Source organism: Papaver somniferum, unplaced genomic scaffold, assembly GCF_003573695.1.
Source record: "Papaver somniferum cultivar HN1 unplaced genomic scaffold, ASM357369v1 unplaced-scaffold_19, whole genome shotgun sequence".
Classification (NCBI taxonomy): Eukaryota; Viridiplantae; Streptophyta; class Magnoliopsida; order Ranunculales; family Papaveraceae; genus Papaver; species Papaver somniferum.
Genome location: NW_020628818.1, coordinates 7,191,746 through 7,211,469, shown reverse-complemented (window position 1 = coordinate 7,211,469; position 19,724 = coordinate 7,191,746). Strand labels below are relative to the sequence as shown.

Here is a 19,724-nt window from a genome sequence, read left to right as displayed (position 1 = left end):
ACCCTCAAAGGTTTGATTATGGTCCCAATGACTACCAGCCTCACAATTTATGGGCATTTCATACCTTGGATTTTCTCTAGATTGCCTAAAATTATGCAAAATATGACAATTCTCAACAGGGTGGTCTAAACTACCACATGCGGGACACGCATAGATTTCAGGTTTCCTAAGAAAATTAAATGTGACAGATTCCTCATGTGATTGCATTTCTAAAGCTGCGATTCGAGCTTCTAATTGATCCACAAGAGATGCTTGTGTGAGTGAGGTATTAGCAAAATGTTCATTTTCACGTTGTGATGAATGATGCATGTGTGAATAGTCATTAGGGTTCATGTATTGAGGCTCGGGACTTTGAAAATGTCCATAATAATTCCTATAACTATTGACATCATGGTCTATGGGAGGTTCATAACGTGGAGTATGTCCATACGCAAGTTCTCTAAGGGATTTGTTGTATTCCCCAACTGTAGACCAAGATCTAGACATGATTGGGCTCAAAAGCTAAGTAACTATGTTACAAAGCCCAAAATTTGGTTTTTAATGGGTTTTAGAAAATTTGGACTTAATGGGAAAAGAAAACACTTTGGTTTATTGGGTTTTGAAAACTTTGGTTTTAGACTTTGAAGACAAAGCCCATTTGGGAGCTTTTGGTTTTGATGGGAGCAAGCCCACATTGGTGGGAGAAATTTCTTTGCCAAGGGAAGGTGGACTAAGCCCACAATGTGTATGCAAACTGAAGCCCAATGTAGCTTTTGAGATAGCCCAACTGTTGCTTGTTTGGTCTGAGGCCCAGTTGGGCTTTCAAAAGTTCAGTTTTTCTAATTTAAAACTACAGGCCCAAATCAATCTAACACCACAAGCCCACAAGAAATTAAACAAACAAGCCCAACAGAAAAATGGAAAAAATTATTACAAGCCCACAAATTAAAAATGGAAGCCCACAGGTTGGGTTCTCTTAATGGGTTTAGGCTTACTTGCTTAAGCACAGCCCAGCTGCTCAGTTTGGTTGCAAAAGCCCAGTTGGGCTTTGGATCATCCTAAGCTTTTGTCTTTGTTGAGGCCCAGTTGGGCTTGGCTCAACTTGTTAAGCTTGGCAACAACTTCAGCAGGCCCAGTTGGGCTTGTGATTTTCTCCTCAGCAGCACAGTAGCACCAGCAACAGCAGGGCTACACAGCAATCAGCAGCAGCAACATGCAGCAGCACAGCAGCAGCAGCACAGCAGCAGCAGCACAGCAGCAGTCTTGGCAGCAGCAGAGGCTGGCAGCAGAAACATGAACAGGGAACAACAACAAGAGTACAGCAGCAACAGCACCAGGCAGCCAGCAACAACAGGAGCCACAGCAGCTCAGGTTGGCAGCAGCACCAAGGGTTAAGCACAGGTAAAGAAGCAACAGGTCCTTGGCAAGCAACATGTCAGTTGGAGAAGGCACCTGTTACTCAACAGAGTTATCAGTTAAGAGCAAGCTACAAAGAAAAGGAAAATTACACTAGATGCTACACTAAATGCTCATGCAGGAATGCAATGCAAAGATGAATATGCAAGTTATGATGCAGAAATGTAAGCAAGAAAACAACTTCAACACAGCACCAGTCCCCGGCAACGGCGCCAAAAACTTGGTAGGCTTTTAAGAGTGTAAGAAAATAAGACAATGAAGAAGCCTACTTGTTAACCGCAAGTGCACGGTGTCGATTGTATACAGGGAAAATACGGGTCATTTCCACAGGGACTTGGGTGTGAGTTGAAGCTTTCCTAAGCTAAGCTAGTTCTCTAAGCTAAGCAGTGGCAGTGAACTAATGAATCAATGATTGTGACAGTGGCAGTGATAGTGACAGTGGAAGTTAAACAAAGGCAGTGAGCCTAAGGCAGTGAACTAGTGCAGTGAATGAAAAAGATGCAGAACTGTGTGAAGTTACTAAGGCATTGAATCCACTTCTTGGTCCTAAGCTAAGGCAGCATCTAATCGAATCATATCTTGTTTCATCTCAGGAAATACTATAATGGGTGATTTATCAACTAACTTTACTAGCATACCCCTAGCATCAGCTGTCTTTCTACAGCACAGCTGATCACAGGCTTACTTGTAACAACCAATTAATCTATCAATCCTAAGGCATTTGAGCACAATCCTTCTAATGGGCTGAATTCTTAACCATTATCACTCACTTACCCCTAGCATCAGTTGTCTTTCTACAGCACAGCTGATCACAGGCTTGCTTGTTCAAATGACTACTAGCAGTCCTAACTCATTTTTAGCACTACAAGAACAATGACATGATTACTAACTATCTTAACATACAATCAAGAGTTTCATCTAAACCCTAGCACATGAAATTAGAACATGATAAACATAAAGAGTAATTGAAATTGAAATTTAGAATTAGAATTAAAACAGAAAATTACAAAACCTAACAGTGGAGAGCACTGGCTAATCCAGGCCTCCAAATGGTGCTCTGGCTAATCCAGGCATGCCCCATTACAACACCCAGAGACCCCTATTTATACATACAAGCTATAATCAAAGAATCCCCAAATCAGTACCACATCAGCAAAATTAGGGTTTGCTGAAAAATACAATTAAAATCAAAATTGGCTAACCTAATCTACTGATAACAACACTAGTACGTGACCCATACTTCAATTTAGACATACAATCGATTTCCCCAAAAAATCCCCAATGTCAGAAAAATTAGGGTTTGATAAAAAATCTTACCTAATCTCTGAAAATGATTATGACTCTTTACCCATGCCTCTATTCCTCTTCCTGCGTCTTCTCTTGTTCTTCCCATGCCCTAATTGCTTTTCTAGCTCATCTATTTCACCAACCCCTAACCTAGGGTTCCTGTGAGAGGAAAAGATCGAGGAATTCATGTTATAGAAAGCTAGAGGAGCAGGGGAAGAGTGGGTTTCAGTTGGTAGGAGCCATGATGTCTTTGGTGAGAGTTGTGGTGGTGGCAGAGGCGGACATGGTAGTGGTTGAGGCGGACATGGATGTTGCAGAAAGAAGAGGGGAAGAAGAAGGAAAGAGAAGGTCGATGGCGTTATAGCTTAGGGTATGTTTGTTTGGGTATAATAGACCTAGGTGTTAGGGTGTGTCGGGAACATCAAGATTTGATGTCTTGCGAAGATGAGCCGTGGGATAATATCTTCTGGAACGGATCTAACGGCGAGATAGAGACAGATCATGAGCGACCGTTGGATGCAAAAATACAACGAAACTGACGGCTCAAGATCGAGTAAGGTGATGTGGTGTTAGACAGGAGCTTCAGACTTTGATGTACTGGCGATGCTGCGACCGTAGGATGCTGAGATGATCCAATCTGACGGCTAGAAAGGGGAACGAGTATGGATATAGGAAATGGATTTGGGTGAGGGTTTTGGGACTTGGGTATGCCAAGCCCATATCTTCTTTAAGAACAATTCTTCCTCTTCAAGCCCACTTTTAGCCTTTTGGTCTTGTGCACAACATTCTTCGCGGCTTCCTTGTGTGATTCCTCTTGGCTTCCACCACTTTTCTGCTCTTTTTGCTCCGCAATTCATCCAAGCTTTATTTAGTACCTAAAAATACAAAATTAAATAATAAAAATATTTATTCTTGAAAACAATGAAAATACAGAATATGGGTTAAAATGGAGAATTAGAGCACAAAAGATGAGTTAAATGCCAAGAAAAATATATATAAATATGCACTTTTTAGCACTCATCAGTTGGTTTCAACCAACACCCGTGCAAACAATGAGTTGCTTATCCTGGAACTGTCAAGGTATTCACAATACCTTGACAGTCTCTAAACTGCGAGAGTACACTCGCAGATTTAGACCATCTTTACTTTTTTTGTCTGAAACGCTTGCTACTTATTCTCATATGTCTTTTTTGGAAACTTCTCTAGGATTTAATGGTTCTTGTACTGTACCTAGTGTAGGACATAAAGGTGGCCTCTGCTTGATGTGGACATCCCACCTTAATGTCTCTATTTTAGTAGCAAATCAAAATGTTATCCATGCTTGTATTAGGCCTGCAACTCAGCATACTACTCAACACTGGATGTTCACTGGAATTTATGGACCTTCACAACCTGCACCAAGGAAAGCTTTTTGGCAATCATTTTCATACCAACTTCAACAATGTTGTAGCTCAGCATGAAAAGAAAGGAGGCATACCTGTGAATAGTCAGGTCAGATTTTTCAACCACTTCATCAATAATAATGGACTCATTGACCTAGGATTCTAGGGATATGACTTCATATGGTCCAATAATCAAACTGATGAAGGATTCATCATGCAAAGATTAAACAGGGGATTGGCGACTCAATCTTGGCTGGACAACAGTCCCACTGCTCTACTCCGACATCTCCCAAGAATAGGATCGGACCATGCTCCTATACTACTAATGAAACGAGCCATGACAAGAAGAGACGCTAAAATTTTCCGTATAGAGCATTTATGGTTCCTACATCCTCAAATGAAAGAAATTGTCACCACAACTTGGCAACAACATCAAGCAATGGAGGTTGCGCAAAACCTTCTCATTAGAATGACTGCAACGGCAGCAGCATTGATGCAATGGCATAAACAGACGTTTGGCCATCTGCCAGAACTGATTCTTGAAGCGGAATTCCAGATACAATTGGCACAAGCGAAGTGTGCTACAACTATGGGAAATGAACTTTTGTTTTGGCTTCAACATGAAAAAGAAACAAGAAATTCTCATTTCATGTTGTTACATTGTCACGACAACTATTTGAAGCAACGAGCTAGAGTAGAATGGCTACAGAATGTTGACCACAACACAAGGTTCTTCCACACAAAGGCAACGATTAACGCAAGAACAAATTATATCTACCAGCTACAAGATTCCAACAACAGGTGGATATATAACCAAAAACATATTTCCTTGATGCTGATACAACACTTTGAGCACCAGTACATGCAGTTATTCAATCACATCACTCCAAGAATATCTAACTACCACTACATGGAATTAATGAAGAAACTCTCAATAGATGAAATACGTGCAACTTTGGCCAGCATTGGATCGGAAAAATCTACGGGACCCGATGGGTACACAAGTAAGTTTTTCAAGGTTTATTGGGATACCACTCATAATCAAATCATCAAGTTGGTGGTTAATTTTTTTGACAACGTAGAACTAGCAGGTCAATTCAATCACACCAACATTACTCTCATTCCGAAAAATGAAAACCCTTCAAGCCCTAATGAATTTCAACCCATTGGGCTCTACAATATGGTGTATAAAATTATTTCAAAAATTCTAGTGAATAGAATTCGCCTGATTCTGCAATGCATGATAAGCCCATTTCAAAGTGCTTTTATTCATGGTAGAGCCATTCATGACAACATTGCAATTGCAACTGATATCTTCCACCACATTCGATAAACCCACTAAAAAAATAACCCTGAAACTGGACATCAAGAAGGCTTATGACAGTTTAAAACTGGGGTTTCATTAGACAAACCCTTACTTCTCTAGGGTTCCCGACAAAGTTTGTTGAATATCTGATGCCGTGTATAATATCAGTTACATATTCCATCAATGTTAATGGATCTCCACAGGGACACATCAAGCCACGCAGGGGGCTGCGACAGGATGACCCGTTGTTACCATACATTTTCATAATGTGTGATGAGATACTTTCAACCAATCTGGCCATATTGGAGAATGAAGGAAAGTTGAAGGGATTGCACATCTCGTCAAAATCACCGCCAATCTTACACCTCATGAATGCGGATGACTTGCTCATTACATGCTCTGCTGATCAGATCACTTGTGACAACCTCAAACAAATTCTTCACACATATTCAACGTCAGCAGGCCAAGAAATTAGTAGACACAAATCAATCATTATACACCATCCGCTTACAAACCAAACCACAAGAGATTGGCTTTCGAACACCTTTGACATCCAGACCACCCACAACCCACCTAAATATTTAGGAGTTGAATTCAAACAGGGAAGAAACTCTTCTCCCGTCTTTGCTCATTTGCTGTAGAGACTAGAAAGAAAGGTCAAAAGCTGGATGGCAAAGTGTCTCAATCAAGATGGACGATGGAAACTTACCAACTCAAGCCTCCTCCCAACTGTCAACCATGTAATGCAAACCCAACTGCTACCAGCACATGTACACCAACAGATTGACAGGATGGCTAGGAATTTCTTTTGGGGCCATGATCAAAATACAAGGAAACTTCACATGATTTGTAAAGAGAAACTCGATCTACCAATCAAGCAAGGAGGTTTGGGAATACGAAATTCAAGAAAACATAATTTTGCACTTATTTGTAAGAGGGTCTGGAAAATACATACCAACCCAAATACTATCTGCAGCACTATGTATAGGACCAAATATTTGCAATAGTAGCAAATACTAAAAAGCATTCCAAAACCTCCGGCGGCAGCCAATCCTGCTTGGAAAAATCTGGCCAAAGTGGCACCTTTTGTTCAGGCCAATCGTGGAATCCAAATAGGTGACGGCGCAACAACAACAATTAAAGAGAACTGGATATCCAAGCAGGCACATACGGTATCATATGGCAGCTCAGGAGACAATCTGGTTAGTACATTGATTGAACATTAACCTTCATCATGGAATATTAATATGCTAGACCAGGTTTTCACACTTACGGTGAGAGATTTAATCAGAGGCATACACATTTAAAATCCACCGATCCAAGATAAACCAATTTGACTTCACGCCAAAAAGGGACACTACACAGGTAAAAGTGGTTATGAGGTGCTAATTAAAACCCAAGAGAACAACAACAATGCACAACCACAGATCAACCACAGGCTCCAAGAAGAATTTTCCAAATCGATTTGGAAAATAGATTGTCCCCAAAAAATCTGACTTTTCTTATGGAAAGTCAGCAATGACGGACTTGCCACCTTTTCAGCACTACAACATAGGAACATCACTGACCAGCGATTCCTGCCTTATTTGTAATATGCAATCGGAGACAGTCCAACATTGCCTTTTTACCTATCCCAGAGCAAAGAAGGTGTGGGAACTCTGGTGCCTTCAGTACAATGCTAACAATGGGAATCACAATCCTTATGATGGCCTGGTACTGCCACCACAACCAATACCAGCTACTATTGTAACCAACAACAACACTGGAATTATCCGTACTACTCCTGCTAACCAACATCGTGTCAATGTGCAACCACCATCAAACTTCAGTGAGTTCTTGAATCTCAAGTCCACAAAAGAACACTTCACAACGTGTTGCTTCGTACTATGGAACACATGGCTCACGAGAAATGCGAAGGTCTACAACAATAATACACAAACTACAAATCAGATCTTCTACCTCTCAACACTATTAGCACAAGAATATAATTGGACGGTTAAACACAAACTACTCAACCAACCACGAATACAACAATCACATGACCAGCAACCAACAAGAACGAGCATGAGAACTATATGAGTTAGATGGGTAGCACCGACTTCGGGATGGATTAAAATCAATACAGATGGAGCAAGTAAAAGCCAACCAGGTGGTCAGCCGGAAACTGCAGGTTCAGGATGGATATGTCGCAATTCACAAGGAGAGGTTATAATGTCTTTGGCAGCACCGATTGGGAAAGCGTCAGCGTTGGTAGCAGAAACGTGGTCCCTTCTACTAGCCGCTAGAATGGATACGACAAAATAATGGAAGCACATCATTTTTGAATCAGATTCCACGGCGTTGGTGACAATGATTAATAAACACTACTCACAAGGCCCTTGGATAGTTCAGACAATGCTGCAGGAAATTCAGTACCACCTTCGCCAAATTCAACAGTACATAATTGCACACGCATATAGGGAATCAAACCAGGCGGCAGATGGATTGGAAAACTACGTAGCACTGAAACAGTTACAAACGGGAAACAACAACAACACCAACTTGTCCACAAATATCTGGGATCACACATGCCCTAATTTCCTTAATGTAATTGTAATGAATAACTCCATGGGGACCTTGTACCCTAGACAACTAATCTCTTAATAAAATAGCTACTTTTGTTCAAAAAAAAAAAGTATAACCATATACTTAGTATACTATTCCATTGTTTCAACACATCGCCGACATATCTTCTAAGGTTCTTCTCTTCTTTTTATTTTAAGGATATCTCAATTCATGATGTTTTCTTTGTTATGATCTAAAATTAATAATGAAGGTTTATCATCACACCAAATAATTAACTGAGTTTTGGAAAAGGTAATAAATGAGTCTTTATTTGTTCTAAGTCTACATTACAATCTGCTATACATATATCATTTAGTATTGGTGATTCATTGTTCCTAAGATTTGCTTTATGTGTTTATGGTTGGTTTAATGTATCATCAATAGTTTAGAATGTAGATCCTAATAATAAATAGACACTCAAGATTTAATTATATAAAATTCTTACAGTTTTTCTGATGAAGTTCAATGATATAGATGATGTCATTAATTACAATTTAACAATTATTATTAACAAAACCTTATCTGAATAACAGTTTTTCAGGTTAAAGAGTAACCCGCTGGTTGATCCTAGTCCGACTTGTTTTTGACGGGTTCATATATGCAAATCTAAATCTAACCTGTCATATTTAGACAACAAGCCAAGACGGGCATGTTTGAGACAAGGCGGGTTATGATCAATCCGCGATCCCAATTATAGATTGACGGTTGTAGAAAAAGATCATTGACTAGTCATACTTTCACATTGTGTGGTAGTACTATAAGTTGAAAGTCAATTTCGCAAAGTACAATTGCATTGTCTATGACTGAAGAAGAGTACATGGCGACCACATAAGCAATTAAGGAAGGTATATGGTTGATAGGTTTGATTGGTGATTAGGATTTCAAGAAAGAGGGTGTAGCTTTACATAGTGACAGTCAAAATGTCATTCATTCATCCAAGAACCAGATATATCATGAATGAACAAAGTACATCACCATCACGTACCATTTCATCAAGAATGCAGTTGAGGAAGGAAAGCTATGAATTCTCAAGATTCCTACAACAGATAACCCAGCAGACATATTGACAAATACGGTTCCAAGTATCAATTTTAAGTACTGCTTGGACTTGGATGGTGTCAGCAAGCACTGAGAGCCCTTGTAAGGTTGAGCGAAGACGATGATAAATAAAAGTTGTGTGCAATTAGAATGCAGGTTGTTTACTTAGTAGGATTCAAGTCAAGGTAGAGATTTATTGTAATATGACTTGAATACATGTTTTAGTCCTGCCGGTAAGTTCTTTTCTTGCAGCAGAACTGGAACGCATTGGAGGTTGTTGATCTGCACCCGAAGTTGTTGCTTCTAACTTGATCTCACCAGGAGCCGTTGCATACAATGTGCAACAGTACATGTATTGGTGCAGCTAATGTTAGGTCAACAAAAACATAGAAGAAAAATGAGATTTACATTCTTTGTAAGAGAAGTAGATGCAGAATAGGTAGCTAGGGTTTCTGAGAGGGGTTTCAATCATTATCTTGTAAATTTATTTGATCATAGTGGAATCAGTTCATCATCTTGGTAAACAGATGTATATCATCTTGATAGAACCATTATAAATCCTTGTGTTGTGTGTGTCTTAATTAGTTTTGCTTTCATTTCTATTTCATTTTTTTTATTAGGATTGTGTTAAAACACCCCCGAATAACGGCTTAAAATTAATTATGATGCTTCCTATCCACATGAAGGCAGTCTGTAGGTTTGAGACTGAACTTAATGAATGTAGGAACTTTTATGGCAGAAAAAATCAAACTATTTCGAGCTAGAGACATTGGACAAGCAGGGGCCCTTCCTTGCCATGCTATCAAATGCAGTTTAGACCTCCACAGTAATCAAGTGATTGTCAAAGGTGATAATTCAAGTAATTTGCAACCAATCTCTGCATCATAAGAGAGTTATGTATGCTGAAAGACTTGCGTCATGCTATTAGATGAAATTTAGACCTCCACAACCTCAATCAAGTGATTTCCAAAGGTGATAATTAAAGTACTTTGCAACCAATCTCTGTATCAAAAGAGAGTTATATATGTCGGCAGACTCGATAAAATCTTACAATAATACTACTCAAATTATCAGGTTGTGCAAGTCATTAAATATATAATACTTACAAAAAACGAAGATATATAGGTCTAATGATCCAGCAAATTGTATCGTGAAATTAAACAAAGAAACTAAAGAAAACAATAAAATTACTAATCCACCCGAAAACAACCCTTAGAAGAAAAAAAATAGAAAAAAGGGCACATGGCCCGCACATAACCCTCAAATTTCAAACAAATATTGTAATAAATGACCGCTATATTCGATTTAGTAACAAGTAATGTGACATTGATCTATAGATTGTTTTTCTTCTTTTCTCTTCCTCTTATAATCATTATAGCGGGAACAATCATTTTGCCCATTTATTCAAATCAATAGAGTAAAGGGGAAATTATCGTCTGGTCCTTTTTTAGGTGGTCCCAATTTTGGACCAGCGGAAAAAAGTGTTTTTTGTTTGGTCCATAATTATTTGAAAATATAAAATGGACCAAAATGCCCTTCTATGTTAATTTGCGTGCCTGTTTCATTCCCGAAATTGTTTGAGTTCATCCTCTATGATGAACTTTGAACTTCCTACTTATTTTCTTGCAGGAGTTCATTTTGTTTCATGAACTGTCAGGTGTTTGGTAATGTTTTTTGTAGATTTGAGTTCATTCTTAAAAATGAACATACAACGAAAAATTCATTATTATGAACAATCAACAGAGTTCATTCTTTCGAATGAACACATAATCAAAACCAAAACTAAATCAAATATGAAAACGGAGTTTATTCTTTCAAATGAACACCCAATCAAAGTTCATCATTGTGAAAAAAATTAGAGTTCATTTTTTCAAATGAACAACCAATCAATGTTCATTATTATGAACAAAAATCAGTGTTCATTCTTTCAAATGAAAACCTGATAAAACCAAACTAAATCGAATATGAAAACATGATTCATTCATTCAAATGAACACCTAATAAAACCATACTAAATCAAATATAAAACATAGTTCGTTCTTTAAAATGAACACCTAATAAAACCAAACTAAATCAATATTTAAAACAGAGTTCATCATTTCAAATGAACACCTAATTGAAAATGCAATCCATTCTTAAAAATGAACATACAACAAAACCTAATTCAAACTCAAATCTTCAACAACAACAGAGAAAAAGAAAAAAAAAACTAATTAGATCTCCAACAACAGCAGATCAATCTTCAACAATAACATGAGTTCGTATTCATCATCTTCATCGTCTTCGTCATCTTCAACAACAACAGCAGAGAAGGAAAACATTAGTTCATCTTCCTTATCTTCTTCATCGTCTTCATCGTCTTCATTTTCAACATGAGTTCATCTTCGATCTTTGTAATCAAATCGAAATCTATGTAATAAAAATTACATTGATCTCTATAATCAAAACAAATCGATCTCTGTAAAATAAATCCTCATCATCTTCATCTTCAACATGAGTTCATCTTCGATCTCTATAATCAAATCAAAATATGCGCAATCAAAATCAAAATCTCCGTAATCAAAATCAAATGGATCTCTGTAATCAAATCAAACCGATCTCTTTGTAAAATAAATTTTCATCCCCAGTCTTCGAAATCAATTTTAAGAAAGAAATCAAGAAAAATGATTGGAGAGTCTAGATCTGAAAACAGATAGGAGAGAGAAAGTAAATCTGAAAATGATTTATTCTCCACTAATGTTTTCTATATATATGGAAAGGGAAAGGTATTTTAGGTACCAATTTCAGAAGGTAATAATGTACACCTAGGACCAAACTGTAATATTAGGTCCAAACAATAATAAGAATAGTAAAAAAAGACCAAACAAACAGTTGGCGAGTCAACATGACCAAACTCACTCTAAAATATTATTTCTTGGAATATATGGTAATTTCTATCTAGTAAAATATCCCGCTAAAAAATGAATAAAAGAGGGGGGAAAGAGAGGTCGATAATGATAACAATAAGAAAATACCTTCATACGATGATCCGTACAATTATAGTTCGGATCCGTACAATTATAGTTCCCACGGACCAGAGCCAAATTTAGCTAAACAGTTTTGATAATTTTTCATTGTAAGATAGAAATGTAGTCGTTACCCATAATCATGAAACGAGCCAAATAACAGACTAAATCCTAAAACAATTTGGTATTCTTAGACGCGAAGCACAACGAGAGACAGACTAAATTTAGTCAGGTGCACACTATATTGTGTCCGGTGTTGGGCGCGCATTACACTTGCGTTTGGTGGTCAGGCGCACATTATATTTACACTTGATGGTTAGTGTAGTTGGTAAGTTTTACAAAGCGGTGATCAGGCCTGCCATGCTATACGGTGCGGAATGTTGGGCGATAAACAGTCGGGACACTTTGAGACCGAAGAGTACCGAGATGCGGATGCTGAGATGGGCTTGCGGACATACGAGGCTTGACCGTATCAGGAATGAGTACGTACGTAAGAAATTTATGGTAGCGCCAATCAAGTAGATGCTTGTACAGCATCGGCTGCGCTGGTTTGGGCATCTCCAGCGAAGACCGCCTGATGCCCCAGTTCGAGTAGGTTGCATCAGGCGCGCCGAAGGAAGGATGCAACGAAGAGGCCGACCGAAGCTAACTTGGAACGAGTGCCTAAAGAACAACTTGAGCAACCGAAACCTTTCACCAGAGCAGGCGTTGGACATACGGACATGGAGGGCGGCAATACGCGTGGAAGAGGTGGGTTTCAAGTATGTAGACTAACAACGCTCTCCTTTTATTTTCTATAAATTTCTTTACAACCCAATCAACGAACACGTAAAGGCAACCCTGCAGTTTGTGAAGGGGGGAATCCCCCTGTAGCGCTGCAGTTGACAGGATTGTGAAGGGGCAACACCCCGTAGCTTCTGCAACCGGGACATGATGTAAGTATATCCGCATTAATTGTCGAGAATTCGTAATTCCATTAACACAGTGATTTCTGCCCATCGGGTCCAAAAACAAAAACAATCGCGATGCGGGTAGCGTCAAGTATTTTTGCTTGCCGTAGTGCAAGTTGTGCAAGGCTCGGACAGACCGGCGTAAAATCCATGTTCGATTCTTAGGAGATATTTTCTAGTCGACCCGGTACTTTCTACTGGAAAAGATTTTGGATTTGGTTAGTGCAGTTTGGTTAGGCATATATTATACTTACGCCTGATGGTTAGGCGCACATTAACATTCAAACAGTACTTTAATTAATGTACACCTAGACGCTCACGGTACGCGCGCCGAACCTCACATGCTCACTGTACTCGCGCCGAACCTCACACGCTAATTAAATTTTGATCTGGGTCAGCGAATATTTTTTTGTTTCAAAACCCTAAAAAAACCCGACCATATTTGGCTTTACTAAGGTTGAATCACAGACCATATTTGGGAATAGTCCCCAATTTTGGTCGTGACTGTCGACGCTCTAAAGAAATGAAATGCAGAGCAAGCAAAGATTTACTGGTTGGTCAAGCAGGAGAAAAAATAGACGAGGGTGTTGCAAATGCAACAGAATTGTCAGATAATGCAAAAGCAAAAGCGACAAAAGATATTGAAACAGCCAGTGCGAAATCAAGGAAATTACAAGCCAATGCGAAAGATATAACAGGTTCCTTGAAAGATAATGTAGTGGAAGGAACAAAGAAAGCAACTGGGAGTAGGGCTGTTCATGGTTGGTTTTGGTTCGGTTTCTAGCCAAACCAAAACCGAAACCAATATTATTGGTTTCTAAAAATCTAAACCAAACCAATCCATTAACCATTGGTTCGGATTCCAAATGGTTCCAGTTGGTTTCGGTTTGTCCCAGTGGTTTTTGGTTAACCAATAATTATGTCAAACCAAAAAAAAATACACAAATTTACAGATAAAAAAATCGTAGTTGCCGATAGTATTGGTTTACACAAATATACAAACAAAAAAAAAATCAAGAATAGTTAAAGCTTACTCTAATTCTAGAGATCAAATGAAGATATATAATATATCTTAATTTAGATATTGACAAATAAAAAAGAAGGAAGACGGGAAGAAAAAAGTCGAGTGGCAGCAGCTGTAGTTGGGGGTGGAGAAGGGAGGCGGCTGAGAGAAGGAGAAAGAGAAAGAGGGAGAGTATCATAATGAAATATTAGATTTAGGGTTTCTATTTATCCTCTAAATTAATGGGTAGAATCTAATACTTTTAAATCCACGGTAGAAATTAAGTTTAAAAATTAATCGGTTCCCCAATGGTTTTTGGTTCGGTTTTCAGGTCAAACCAAAACCAAACCAGTAATGTCGGTTTTTCAACATCTTTTACCAAACCAATCCAAATCTAAATGGTTTGGTTCGGTTTCTTGCTTATTGGTCTGGTTCGGTCGGTTTCCAACGGTTAACCGACACCATGTTCATCCCTAACTGGGAGTGCATCCAGTGTAGGGGTGTAAATTCGGGCAGGCCGGGCCGCCCGACCCAAAAACTAAGACCGGCCGGGCAGTCCAGGCTTAATATTTGTGAGCCCGTAAACAAATTCAGGCCGGACAGGCCGGGTACAAGTAGATAATTTGCTACCCAAAGACCGCCCAAAGCCCGCTTTTTATACGGGCAGGCCAGATCGGGCCGGACAGGCCACTATTTTGAATTTTTTTTTTAAGTTTAAATTTTCAAATCAACGGTATTAAATACAACATCACATATCGTAAGTAAAGTGATAGTATTATTTTATATTTAAATTACACTGACAAATTTTTAATTTTAGGCTATAATAAATAATTAATTAGAGTACAATAAACTTTCTAATAAGAAAATATATTACCATTAATGTTTTGAAAAGGTTAATTATAAGTAAAAACAATTATATATTTTATTTTTCTTGACACAAAATTGACAATTATAAAATTATAACTTTTAAGTCTTTTTAAGAGGATATTAAATGATTAATAGCACATAGAAGCCTTTCAGGCTGGGCACCAGGCCGGGTATCAGGCCGGGCATCATAATTAATCGCAAAGCCCGAGACCGCCCAATAAATTAATCCAGGCCAGGCCGGGTAACCCGCAACGGGCCATAACAGGCTTTGGGCAATTTGAGGTACAGGCGGGCTTGGGCGGGTATGGGCAGGCTGAGTTTTTTCGGGTAATATTTACACCCCTAATCCAAGTTTTTTCGGGTAATATTTACACCCCTAATCCAGTGTAGGACCTGTAGGTGAGGAAAGTAAAGAGAGTGTAGATGCAGCAGCGATTAAAATAGCAATTTTAAATGAATCTAAAAATGACAAGAGGTGTACAAATAGCAATTTTAACGAATTTGAGATGTACAAGAACCAATTGGAAGATCCATCGTATTCATACATACAAATCAAAAACCCCACACATTCATCCATCCACCCTCCCAAAGTCTACATTCTGAACCCCACCACAGTAGCATTATACATTCACACAACTAACTTTCAACTCTACACCCTAAAACCCCTAAAATGGCTTTCCTTTTAAGCCTGAATCTACTTTTTATAGACGACTAGTACCACGACAATCTAAAAATAATTATAATAACAAGCATTTTTTTCGTGTTCAAATCATATTTTCTTACCATTACTTTACGTAGGTGACTTCATCTTTTGGTCCGAATATCTTTTTGAAGCACCATTGGAAGGGTCTCAACAGTTCAGCTTTCTTCCTTCTCCAGAACCAGATTGCAGCATTGTATTGCTCGTTTCTGATCTTTTTCGTGGCAGCTCTCCAATCGTACTGCTCCATATCTTCACGAGCAGCTTTCCCAATTCTTTCTCTCAATTCGGAATCACGTAAGAGAGGAATTAATTTGTTTAAACAGTCTTCAAGATCTCCAGGAGTATAAAGGTATCCTGTTTTTCCCTCTTGATCTGCTGTAATTATGTCAGGGATTCCACCAGCACGAACACCCACCACTGGGACCCCTGAAGACATGGATTCCAAGACGACGAGACCTAGAGTTTCGGACTCTGATGGCATAAGAAAAACATCGCCACTTGCATATGCTTTTGAGAGTTCTTCACCCGATAACATTCCTGTAAATACTGCAGGCATGCCGGTGAATATGCTCTCCAGTTCTGCCCTGCATGGTCATGACAATGCTCATGTGAATATAAGAAACATGTAGCTTATTTTAAGCGAGCAAGAGGATAGCAGAGTCTCTACGCTTACCTGTATGGCCCATCACCAATAAAAGCAATTCGTGCTTCTGGAATCCTATCCATCACCCTGCAGCACAACATATTCGTCAAAGGTTGAATAGACTCATCCAGTTATTGTCAAACTCAAGCAAAGTAAGTTTTATACATGTGAGTGATTTCAGACACCCGACTACATATATCAAAATGATAGAAATAATTTTGAAGTGATGAATGGGGGTGCCCTAAATATGGATAAAACAAGCGAAGGAGAAAAGGCAAAAAAAAAAAAAACTCAAAACCAAAAGACAGGAACTTACTGTTTACAGAAATCCAGACTCTTCTCAACTCCAAGTCGCCCAACATGAATTATCAAAGGTTTCTCCGGTTCTCCATTGCTGAGTAGACGGAAATTTGAAGATTAGACAAACAGCCAACTAAGAATATTTACCAGGGAGGGAGATGATGACATAATAGCCATACCTTAGTAAACATCGTGTTTCGTGGTTCCGGAAACGTGGGTGGAAACTGTCTGAATCTACACCTTTATTCCAGAGACGGATTCTATTGGCTGACAAGTGAAACATTAAAAATAAGTAAACGAAACTATGAAGAAAAGAACTGAAAAGTGACAAGAGAGGGTAAAGGAACAGAACAAACAAGAAGTAACAAAATCGAAAAGGCATACATGTTGGAGTGTGTATAGACAAAGAATGAAAAACAGAGATATTCCACTTAAGATTACTATAAGTATTACACAACAAAATACTAATGCGAACTTAGTGAGCATCCACTAGAGGAAGGAGAGTGTAGTTCAAGCAAAAATGCATATATATAAATGGTGATCCTCCAATGTAATTGTGGCTATCTAGCATGTGAAACAAACACTTGCTTTGTGTTAATTAAGAAACCATCGAGTGAACAGGAGTTCAGTATTCACCTGTTGTCACATGAGCTGCTTGGAGATCCCTGCTAATTTGAGCTGATGGCACTAGAGTAAGGTCAGCAGACCTGTGCAGGAACTCTGTAAAACAAGGAAAAGATTTTAAGAAAATGTAGCAGCTTACTCGTCTTAATCAATATCATATCTAAAAACAACAGATAACTTACTTATGACCATCCACATTGGTGTCACCAGACAACTGAAAGTGTATCTTGGAATGTATCTGTTATGCAATCGTTGGATTAGTTTTAGTCCAGAAAATACTTTACGCACCCCAAATATTTGAAGCACGGAACAAACATATATATTAGAAAACAATTCAGCTATTTTCATTTAAGTATAAAAATGTGGGTTTGCTATGTTAATTAATATTTATGAGTGTGACCCTGGTCAAACTTCCAGATGAGCCAAGTCAGGCATCTCATTTAGCTTGTGTCTACTGTTCACAATATTATAAAGCAGAAGTTATAAAGTCATATTTATTGAAGAACCAAAAGAGAGAGATATAGAAACCGCAGACATACATTGGAACATGAGTGTGATATGACATCACTATTGGAACAGACAAGAGCTTTGCAATGATAAGAGCGCCAAATACCTACATCATCAACATTATCGTCAGCCATGCATCAGCAGTTACTAAGACGAATTACCCTCCAAAGAGTAGAACGACTTAATTCTACAGTTGGGAGCAGACTGTGGAAGATGGAAAAGAAAACATCACTATAAGAAGATGTAGAACAGTTGTGACAAAGTTACCATAATTCCAGGTGATGATGCATGTATAATGTCAGGCTTGAAATTGGCAACCTCTGATATAATTCTAGGGCTAAGAGCTAGTGAAAGGGGAACCTTATTATACCACGGGCAGGGGAAGCTGAAACATAACAGTAGAAAAAATAAGCTTATACTTGAGATAAAGCGTAAAAGAAATAGAATTCATATGAAGTGGAGTATTGACCGTAATTATTTGATAGTAACGGAAACTAACCTTTTTGATCCAATTAGTTTTGCTCCATGAAATTCATCAGGAACTCCATCTTTGGTTGTTACAACCAAAACCTAAACCAAGCATACAAAAGTTGATTGTTATTAAACCACATTGAGACTCATAATGTGATTAGCCTGTAATGTATAACTACAAATGGAAACATGACCACCAACAAAGGATTCATACCTCGTCTCCCATTTCACGCAAGTATTTGATGAAATTCTGGAACCTATTTTTATACCCAGAGACATAGCTATAAAACAAAACCAAGCAATTGTCAGTCTCACAGACAAAACCGTAAACAGTTAACCTGTATGATTCACATTTCTTGACAATGTAATTGAGAGAATATATGACACAACAATTTTAAAACTTATATTTATCAAAATCTCAATTGAAACACAAAGCCCAATCTAAAGTCAACAGAAGCATAGAAGTAGATTCAAGTACAGCTAATAGCAACAACAAACTTGGGTCAGCCATAAAACTACATCTGGACTAAACTCCATCATGGAATCAACACTCAAATTGATGCCAACATCTTGAGAATAAAAACTAAAATCTGCTACTAAATGAACGAAATTAGCCTTCAAAAACTAGTTATTGATACTATAATGCCCAATTCAAGTCAACATCGCAACAAGAAACTATACAAAAAAACTGATCAAAACAAGAAACCACATGAAAAAAAGTGATTAAGACTTCAAAACACACTCAATTACAACCACAATCACATCAAGAATATACAAGACAGGAGCTGGAAAAAATACTCACGCAAAGGGAGAAGGTTCAACAAAGAGAGCAATACGTCTAGGTTTATTCCCTTCAGTATAATCAACAACAGGAGGAATCACTTCATCATCATTATCATTATCATTAGCACCAGCACGACCCTCTTCAAGCAAAGATTCAGTAATTGACATTTTCGATATAAATTTCTTTCCTTTACTACTCCTTAGCTCTCTACTAATCAAATAAGGAACGGGTTTTAGTTTAATTCTAGAATTACAAAGAGAAGAAGAAGATGGAAAATGGACAACAGAAAGAGAAGTTGAAGTTGAAGAAGAAGAGTTGGTAGCAGGGAGGAAGGGAGAAAAGGAATGATTTATATAGAGAGAAGAAATAGTATTCATGATTGTGGTTTATTCTAGTAAGGTAAGTAGAGGAAGTAATTATAATATTGAAAAGGATCTGTAAAGGAAGAATTGTGATTGGATATTCTTCTTCAAAGATGTTATTTTGAGAGAATATGGTATTCATACAAAAGTATATGCCATGTCAAAGGATCATAAACCTCCTTCTCTTCTCACACGTGGATAATCATATATTCTAAATACTTTTTTGAGGCAATTTTAGGAAATTATAAATTGTTTAAATAAAGGGTAAATTTTATTATTTGCAGAACAAAATATGGGAAGTAAACCGATTCTTGGTGGTTTGTGCAAAGTAGATTGGAGAAATCATTTGGTAATGCAAATGAGAAGGGTTCTTGAAAAGCTATATATAGATTTCTTTTTCTTTGATCATAAATCCATTCGTTCATCGACGACTGTGACTAAAGCGATTCAAAACAATCAGTTGGTGTTAGTGAAATTTTTTGTTGAGGTTTAT

At 38.0% G+C, this 19,724-nt stretch overlaps 1 protein-coding gene across 1 annotated transcript; it reads right to left on the bottom strand.

The window, feature by feature from the left end:
* Window positions 1-15,346: 15,346 nt before the first annotated feature.
* Window positions 15,347-19,342, bottom strand: LOC113338869 (sulfoquinovosyl transferase SQD2-like). The gene is made up of 11 exons (XM_026584269.1): window positions 18,888-19,342; window positions 18,300-18,366; window positions 18,114-18,184; window positions 17,882-17,999; window positions 17,647-17,720; window positions 17,290-17,345; window positions 17,120-17,203; window positions 16,663-16,750; window positions 16,500-16,577; window positions 16,214-16,270; window positions 15,347-16,124 (listed from the first exon to the last, which is right to left on the bottom strand). Exons 1-11 carry the CDS (start codon window positions 19,244-19,246, stop codon window positions 15,623-15,625), a joined length of 1,554 nt encoding a protein of 517 aa, XP_026440054.1. The 5' UTR covers window positions 19,247-19,342; the 3' UTR covers window positions 15,347-15,622.
* Window positions 19,343-19,724: the final 382 nt, after the last annotated feature.

Excerpts from the sequence above, each read along its gene's own strand:
- LOC113338869 (XM_026584269.1), bottom strand. The coding sequence starts at position 19,246 with ATGAATACTATTTCTTCTCTCTATATAAATCATTCCTTTTCTCCCTTC. Across the intron at positions 17,721-17,881 it reads CATCATCACCTGGAATTATG|GTATTTGGCGCTCTTATCAT; the intron begins GTAACTTTGTCA and ends TTGATGATGTAG. Across the intron at positions 16,271-16,499 it reads AGTCTGGATTTCTGTAAACA|GGTGATGGATAGGATTCCAG; the intron begins GTAAGTTCCTGT and ends GTTGTGCTGCAG.